We start from the raw sequence: 9,647 nt of genomic DNA, 5'->3' as shown, positions 1-9,647 counted from the left end.
CGATGCTGTTGACAGCATTTATGGAGACACGCATTGCTTTTCTGCCAATGGGATGTACTAGTTTAATCCAATATTTGCGAGATCTTTAAGCCAGGAGTGTTTAACTCAGACATGGATGGATCAACGAATAGTCTTGGTGAGTTTCTTATCTTTATGTCTATACATTTTTAAATATAAACGATAAACAGAGTTTACTGTTGTAGAACCAACTAACAAACGCTTTGGAAACAACATTTCTGAGTTCACATTTGTAATCATGCCAATACATATGCTATCAGTATTTACAAATGTGAAGTTTGTTCACTGTCAAAACATTTAAAATTGATTTTTTTTGTTTGTTGGGGGGAGTGTGTGATAAATGCAGGGTGTGTGTAACAAACTGACACTATCAGACTTCCCTCGCAAAACAATATATTCCATGTTAACCAGATCTTAGCGATATTATTTAATGGTAAAACTGCATCTTAAACAAGCCTAAACTGGTTTTCTGGTCCTAGTTGATCTGCTCGCCTGGTTAGGCAAGCTGGTTTGAAAAAGTGCACAAAATCATCCTAAAACCAGACGACAACAGGCCTGGTCTGCCTGAGAGACCAATACACTTAAACTTAGATTTTAAGAGAAAGTATGTTAACTTCTAACTCTGAGGATCCCATATTCATTTATTATTCTTTTTAAGTAACACTAGCAGTAGAAACTATTGTTTTTTGTAGTCAACTCTGTTTACCATAGACAATTTCTGGAATTTCACTCAGGGGTTTTTATGTAAGTTCTGGGAAGATATTGTTATATATGCAGCCATTTGTGCACTATTGGATATAAAATTAATTCAAAATCTATTGTTCTATACATTTTTCAAGCATGTTTTAGTTTACATGTCATTCAGTCTTTAATGACACTGACACAACAACAATGGCTGCAGTTCATTGCGTCATTTTTGTCAAACAAACTCAAAGCCAAGTCTCGCTTCCTCTGTTGGCTTTCATGGTTATCTCATCAAACTGTCTCCTTCCCAACTTTCAATGTTTCTGACACTCTATGGCAAGCTGTTTTTACAGTTAATTGTTAACACTGAATAGTATGATTGGCTTTTATAAATTAATCAGTTAGGGTTTATAAGTAATCCAAAACTCTTAACTCTTCATTAGCTACTATCCCTTATTTATTAAATACTAGTAATTTCTCCCAGTAGAGACTAGTATCTTTTCAATTAGCCACTAGTAGTTTTTCAATACATACTAGTGTTTATTATTTAGCAAATAGTCACTTTCCAAATAGCGACAACTATTCGACTTGCTGCTGGTACCTATTTCAGTTTTACTAGAACTTATTTATTAGATACCAGTACCAGTTATCTATCCAAGTACTTGCTAGTAACATTTCGGTAACACTTTATTTTACAGTGTCCTTGTTACACATTACATGTAGTTGCTGTATTAATAACAGTAAATCATGCATAATTACATGCAACTAACCCTAAACCAACCCCTATTCCTAACCCTATAGTAAATACATGTAGTTAATTATTTTTACTCAGTACTTAAATGTATAATTACACTGTAACAGACACCTTAAAATAAAGTGTAACATTTGTGTAACATTTCTCACCTCACTAGGTAAAAAAAATACGTATGTAGATGTGTTAATACGTAATGTCTAGTCAGAATGACAACTTCAAAATTAATTTTAAAAGTTTTCTGGTAAGATCCAATAAGCTTCTTGTAACAACTGGAATTATACTAGTGTCCGTTGAATTGCTACAAGAAAAAACTTGAATAAACACTCAAATAAATTAGACAAATTGAAAAAGATACCAGTCACTGTTGGATTACTAAACAAATATTATTTGCATAAAAATAAATACTAGTTGTTTTAGTTTAGTTAGTTTAGTTTATTAAAGCACATTTTAAAACGACAGATGCTGAAACCAAAGTGCTGTTCAAGAAATATAAAACAGAATTAAAACAGTTTTTTTTTTTTTTTTTTTTTTTTTTTTTAAAGAAAAATTTACACCCAGTTAAAACATAAAGAATACAAATAGTTCTTTAAATAAGATTTACATGGAAACAGAAGAGGAACTTAAAACATGAACGAGGAACTGAGAGTGATAGCTGACTGGATTATCAAAGGGATCTAGAAGCAGTGTGAGGGGTGAGAACATAACAAATACACTGAGGAGCAAGTCCATGCTAAGCTTTAAAAACAAAAAGCAAAACTTTAAAATCAACATGGAACGTAACCGGTACCCAGTGAAGAGAAGAAAGCACAGGTGTGTTGTGCTCACGTCTTTTTAGTACCAGTCAGTAATCTGGCTGCCGCATTGTGTACCAATTGCAAACGATCTAGCTGTTTTAGGCAAACCCAAATAGGGCGAATTACAATAGTCTTTCAGCACTAATCTGCTTATCAAACCACAGTGTGGAATCAAAAATGACACCAAGGTTTTTTTGACACTGTTGCACACACTAGAAGAGAGGGAACCAAGCTGACTGACAATGTCAGAAGACAGAGTTGTTGGGCCAAATGCGATTATTTCGGCTGAACTTCCCTCATAACCTTGGATCTCTGTAACCTCATGAGGGCAGTTGAGTCCAAGGTATCAGTTACTGTTAAAAAATATCAACCAATTCATCAGAGGGCTTTCACAGCATTTGGGGTTTGGGTAGATACACATCACTGAATGTCCTGGCAGTAGAAGAATTAAAACATCTAGAAAAACGTAGTGAATGATAAGATTTGGGGAAAGTGCAAGCCAGCACAGAGTCAAAAACCACATCAGAAATAGCAGCATCACAAATTTTAAGATTAGTCACTGAAAAACCAAGATAAAACAAGTCCAAGGTGTGACCCTTCTGGTGTGTGGGTCCAGAAATGAATGAGTCCAAAAGACATGATTAAAAACTATTTTTAAATAGTAAAGGTTTAAACTGCTTGCCATAGCTTGCTTGTTGTCTAGACTGCTTTGTTGGTTTGGTAATAATGGGGGTGTTGTAGTTTGTGATCGCTTGCAGTGTATGGGTGTCTGTAATAGTGACACCACATGTGCTTTTGTTTTGTTTATTGTCTGGTAACATGCTGGGCCGGTGGAGAGCAGTAAATATCATGGCGGAAGCCCTCTGGTATCATGCTTTTACCACAGATGCTTAATTATTCCCAGCTTGTCTTTCTGTGTCAATTGCCTCAATGTCTGGATCTTGTCAGAAGAGATGATTGCCAAAATATCAGATAATTGGTTGGTGCGACTGCGGTGATTGACAAGTTGACATGGTCTCAGTGTTTTGCTTTCCACATGTCAGAAAATTTGTTTTAAAAGTGTTGCAGTGGAAGCAGTTTTTGTTTGGTAGTTTGTAAATGGATTGATTTTAGGTTTAGATGAGATACGAGAAAGGACATTTAATACGATTATTAAAAGGCACGCACCATGTAATCATGTTTTTATGGAATATTGCAGTGTAGATTATAAATGATTTATCAGTTCACATTGTTTTGTTATTTTTTATTACGTCCTCGTTATCTTTAATCAAAATAACTTCCCCTCTCACTTGCTATGACATCTCAACTCTTCTCTGATGATGTGTTTACTGGCATGAGGGCGGGACAACCTGTCACTCACATGAGATCGACCAATAGCAAACCACAACCATCAAACGATAGTCCTGCGACTCCCGCGCTACATTTTTTGTTGTTCGAGAAGCTGTTACACATGGATATATACGTCACAATAGGGAAGGAAAAAACTATCGCAACTTCTGTTTCATGCTGACTTGAATCTGTTTGAAATATAACTCTTTTTCAAACCTTGATATATGAATGTGAAAGGTTTTGAATAGGCTTCCAGCCCTTGTGTGGAGATGTCAAAATAAGGTTTCTTTGATCTTAAAAGCATTTTGAAACTCTACATTGGTTGTGTACAGAGTTTGGAAGATAGCAAATGCAATGAGTTGCGCGTGTTTAATCCTGGAATTTCGGTTGAGACATAACTGTTTCTTTCATAACTCACTTGACTGAACAGAAACAGATCTGAAAAGTGGAAAATTTGGATCGAATCAATCTCTCTCCTTTGTTTCTGTTTATCCCGTAGAGTCAAATAAACGTAACTGACGAAATTGTTTGGTGAAACACTACAAAACCTCCCAGCTAGTTTCTTCAAATAAGCCATGAAGGTTTTAGTATCAAGTTTTGTCTTGTCTTTCGTCTTATAGTGGGAGGTGAGAATTTGTGTTAGTGAGTAAGAATGAAGATGCAGGGGCGGACAGTGGCGTACAGGAAGTTTTGCCGTAGCCATAAGAGGTGTAATGCAACGCTGACAGGAAAGAGAGCAGCGACAGGTGGGCGGACTCAAGTGGAGAAGTACCACACGGGGCTTATGATATGATTCTTTCATTTAATATATCAAAGCTCAAAGTGAACAGATGTACTAATATTAGATTTTGTGGAAGGCCAGATTTGTTTTTTTTAAATTGTTGCAAAATCACTTATTGCCTTTGGTGGAGACCAAACGATTCACAGGCTTGGTTCAGCTGAACTGTTTTGCACGGAGCATATGGTTTTGTAAACCACGGTTGAAATAGTCGCTCATGAGGGTTTAATTTATTTTTAGCGTATCATTTATTTGAACATCTTTGTTTTAATTGGGCTTGCAGATTCTGCATGTTATTTTGCTTCAGGATCGCAGTTACTCTGAGCTGTTTGAATTTGGGCTGCGTTGTTTCTCAGAGTGTAAGTTATTTGTTTTTGCTTCTTTGGGGTTTTTGTACATTTCAGACTGGAAAACAGTTCAGTAGCATTCAAAACTGCATCAAGAAATTTCTTGTAAAACATGAACAAGCTAGCCTTTGCACATTATCTTGATATTGGCTTCTGATTGTCATATTAGATAAAGAAGTCTGTCTTGACGCTCATATACACTCTTGAGCAAAAAAAAAAAGGGCCAAGCCACAAATGGCAATTTTTTAGTGGTCTTTTGATGGTCTTTACCATTTTAATCCCAAATCACTGGTCAGGAAATTAGCATGAATTGCACAAATACTGCAGATAAAGTAACACGGAAAAGCCTTCCTCAACTTGCAGACAGCTTTTTACAGGAAGAAGAGTTAAGTGTTGTTCCCCTCAATGTTAATGGCTTCAAACAGTTCATAAGTAGTTATGAACTGTCTCCCAGTTCATTTGAGTTTAAATTGTGAGACCAAATTTTCAAATCTGGACTCTGCCCAAGGCCTAAACATGAGCCTGATGGACTTGTTCTCAAGCCACTACTTGGTTTTATTTGCTATTTGGGCAGGAGCATTGTCTTGTTAAAAATAACATCTGATCACTCCTCTTTACTGTAACAACTTTTCATTTGTGGGAAGCAAGTCTCTTCACTCTTCACAGTGAAATAGCTCACCAATACCAGCAGCTAAAAAAGCTCCCCACACAATGACACTCTTGCTCCATGCTTCACTGTGGTAGAGATGCATTTATTATTATATTTCTCAACATGCAACTTGTGTTTCTTTGAGATTCATCACTCCACACACAACTTCCCATATTCTGACAAAAACTTAATTCTGTCTTTGATGACAGAGACTGCAATTGCTTTTTAAGTAGTGCATTTGCTTAAATGTGGCTAATTTTCCTGACCAATAATTTGAGGTTAAGACAATTAAAAGCTTAGTTTAGCCATTTTGGGCTTGGCCCATTTTTTTTTTTTTTGCACAGGAATGTACAGCAAATCTGAACATCATAGCATACTAGCATACTTGTACAGTGCACACTACATTGAATACTGTATCCCACAATGCAATGCACTTGGCCTGGCCTTTCTTTTCAAAGCACCACAAATGAACCAGGTCTACTTCTTGGCTCATTATTGGATATGACTGTAAACAGTATAGAAAAAGACACAACCAAATTTGTTGCACATTAAAAATGCACTAAATGAGGTCATGTGACAAACATAATAAAGTCATGTGTAGCATTTCATAATGCATAGGCCTATTGTTTCACATGTACTGTAAAATGCCTTACGTAAGATTTAAGGCCCCTTCAAGTTTAACTTCAAGTGAAATCGAAGAATGAACTGGTGTGATGTAATTTTGAACAAAATCGGGCCAAAATGAAGTTCATTTCGGGAGTTTAAAACAGCTTGCCAAAGGAAACTTTCCGGAACAGTTCACTCCAGCTGGTGAACACCTTCGAACTACCATTGGTTCATGGCATTTATGTGATAGGTAAGTGTGCGTGGAGGCTCCGCCTTCATTCACATCAACATCTCTTCTGGTTCATTTCTTCTGTTCAGTCCCTTGAGGTGAGACGTCCGTGAGTAAAAACATAAACACACTGGAGAGCTGCTTTATAGAAATGAAGTTGTAATTCTAATTGAAAGTGACACTGTTTTTTTTTTTCATGTTTAATATTTTAAAGCTGCTTGCTTTTAAGCAATCTATTCTATAAAGTGTTATATAAATAAACTTGACTGGAGTGCCGAATTGCAGAGCTGGTTCAAACAAATCCACATCGCTATGATCAGATCAGATGCTTTCTTAAAGTCGGCATGAAACGGAAGTTGAGATTGTCATTTTTTCCTTGTTGTGACGTATATCTGAGTGAAACGGCTTCTGAAATTAGAAAAAAATGTAGGGCGGGGCTTGATTTCGTCCTTCGGGAATTGATTGGATTGTTGGAGGTTGGGCGTTGCAAACAAAATGGAGGCAAATTTGAATGCCAGTTCAGTTGTGGAGGATTTCTCTCCACCGGACTCCCCACCGTTACCCTCCCATGAAGGATTTTTTATTTTATTTTATTATTCCCGCGAACCAAGATGAGTCAAGTCAAGTTATCAGCCTTATTAGACATTCTCTGTTATCAGTCAAGTTCACCCTCGAGAGCATCTCGATAGCCGCACCCTCATCGGCTCTGGCCGCACCCTTTCGCCATGGCACGTGAGAGGTCGTTTCGAGGGGGGAGGGAAGGGTAATGTATTTGATTAAAGATTATAAGGGTACATGAATTTTAAAAAAAATAATGAAGTGCACAGATAAATCATTTATAATAAACACTACAATACATATAAAAAGAAGATTTGTCAAATTTGATTTCATGCCGACTTTAACTGCTGTTTTCCCACCCGTGTGTTTATTGTGTTATTGAAAAGGGAAGGACACAGCACATATTTAGGCTTACATATTCATCTAAACGCCACTCTTAGCAAAGTGGTCAGCATTAGGTGTTAGTGCCCGCTAACAGTATACCGCTGCTTGCGTATTTCAAACTTCTTTTTACCCCTAAGCGAAGAACGGAAAATAACTTCGCCGTGAGTATATCAGGCCTTACATCGGTCGAAAACGTCTATTTGCAGACTAGAATGAAGAATTTGGAATCGTGCATTTATGTTGTAATGTCTATATTTAGTGAATGGTTGTGAAATATGATAAGGAATCATTTACTATGGGTTGTTGAATTATTAGAAAATCATGCACACGCAAGGTGGTAATGCTGCCATGGTGCGAAGCATTATTTTCTAATAATTCAAGTATCAATTATTCCACTTTATGGTTACCTCACCTCAAGACCTTGTTCAGATGTTGTATTTCAAGACATTTGTCATTTGTGTGTAGGACTAATTTCTTACACATCTCATCCCATGCCTCCGTTTTGCTAATTCCTAAAACGTAATTTTAGAGCTAGTAACGGAAGTTTGAGCCATTGATATTAGACTAATGGAGTAATAAAGCGAGAGAGATTAGAGATTGTGTGAATTACCTGAGTCTGTGCGTCTCTCAACAGTGTTCGGCAGCGTATCTACTAATAGCAGAACTTTAAGTTTAAAGTTCTGCTTCAAGAACGGTGCCGTTATTAACTTTCTAGTAAGAAATGTCATGGAGCTTTTAAGTTGCTCAACTATTTTACTGCTAAAATCAACAGCCCCCTAGCATAAGAGATGTTTATATGATGTTTCATTTGTGCAAACAACACTTTTTTTAGTTGTTTAGACTAACTTGATAGCTGCTCAATAAACACATTTTTGCATATGGTTTGCATTAACGAGAATGGGAGAGCAGAGCATTTAGGGAAACGGAAGGGGAATAAGGGAATGTAATTTGGGACATGGGTTGGCTTTGACGTTCAAAGAAACCATGCAGGCCAAATCCAGATTGGTTTCTCTTTCTTGAATATACAAATCTGATTTTGTGCCTGCATCTCTGTGGTTCTTTTCCTCTGTCACTTTCTCTCTTATATCAATGTGACTCGAAATGTGCTTAATGTTTCCAATTTTTCCGGCAAAATAAGTCCTCTTTGTTCATAAACATTTACAGACTGCATGCTTCTCTGGCCTTGCAAATCTCACCGGGCTCATTTCAATGCCTCAGGCTCCACCTATCTGACGATTTTCAGCTGAGATACAGGATGTAGAGACTGATGTCTCTCACAAACATTTATTATGAATATTAAGAGTTTGCATTGTGCTAGTGTCAAGGTTTTATCTGAAACAGAAACTGCCAGGGGGAAAATACTAGTGAAAAAATATATATTTCTATTAACTAAACAATAAAACCATACATTTCTAAAAGAAAGAAGACTAACTGTACTACAAAAATGAACTAAAAATAAATAGATTTGCAGAGACAAGATTTTATTTTTAATTTTAGTTTAAGTTTTAGTATTTTTTTTTTTAGAAAATAACTCTATATTGGGCTTTGTGTTTATTTGATTCAGCAATTTTAATTCAACTTAAATTTTCATTTTAATTCAACTTAAAAATATTTAATGCGGTTACCTGCCAAAAGCACAATTTTTTTTTTTTTTTTATATTTATATATCTTTATTTCAGCTTTATTTCAATTACCGAAACAATTTAGTAGTTATAGTTAATGATAAAACACACTGCAAGTGAGAGTGAGAGTTCTCTCAAACACCCTTCCTCACCTTTAAGGCTCATTTGCAATCTTTCATATGCAGAGAGAAAGCAAAAACTACTGAACGAAAAAAAAAAAAAGAAAAGAAAAAACCCCTCAGATGAACATAAACCACTAATTGGTTCCTCATGTGCACAGGAGTGCAGTTGGCCTGCTCACATTGGCCAGATAGATGTGGCTCGGCGCACAACCGACAGACCATATGAAACTCTCAGATAGAAACTGGCTTGGTGTTAATGAAAGGCTATGTTTACTTATGACTGTCCGCACAATTAATTGCAAGTGATGAAATAAGATTTGTGTGTCCAGAAATTTCCAACTCATCTCCATGGGTTGATTGGGTAATGATGTAGCAGGCGTACCCATGTATGTGCAGAGGTTTTCAAAACAGTTGCAGGAAAAATGGAGGTGCATCATCTCACTCTCCAAATAAGCGGCACGTCGAGTCGCGGTGCAGAACTCCTTCATCGCACGTGAAAATGCCGAAGTCCTTGGACATACCATTTGAACACCGCATGAATACTTCTGGCATTTCCGTCACCAGTTTTCATGTTAAGAGTGACGCAAAAGACAGTTTGAAATCCGATTTGAGCAGCCAGAGCGTCCAGACTGAGACGCATCGGTAAAAATCTTTGAATCCGATTTGAAAAAATCCGTTTTCATGTTTTTTTGCTGTCCTGACTTTCAAAAACCCATCTGGATAAAATCTGGATATGCAAAAAATGTAAGATGCAAGAAAGCAAGTTAAGATCC

The 9,647-nt window shown here is 36.6% G+C and overlaps 1 protein-coding gene across 2 annotated transcripts in view; it reads left to right on the top strand.

Moving 5' to 3' along the window:
* The window catches only part of eml3 (EMAP like 3), a 37,369-nt gene continuing 27,722 nt past the window's right edge, over nucleotides 1-9,647 (top strand). For both annotated transcript variants that reach the window (XM_079867754.1, XM_079867753.1), the window contains exon 1: nucleotides 1-136. In XM_079867754.1, coding sequence (XP_079723880.1) covers nucleotides 112-136 — 25 coding nt within the window. In that variant the 5' untranslated portion in view covers nucleotides 1-111. The remainder of the gene's footprint in view (nucleotides 137-9,647) is intronic.

This window comes from Squalius cephalus, assembly GCF_949319135.1.
Source record: "Squalius cephalus genome assembly, chromosome: 3".
Taxonomy (NCBI): Eukaryota; Metazoa; Chordata; class Actinopteri; order Cypriniformes; family Leuciscidae; genus Squalius; species Squalius cephalus.
This window is presented reverse-complemented; position numbering and strand designations above follow the sequence as displayed.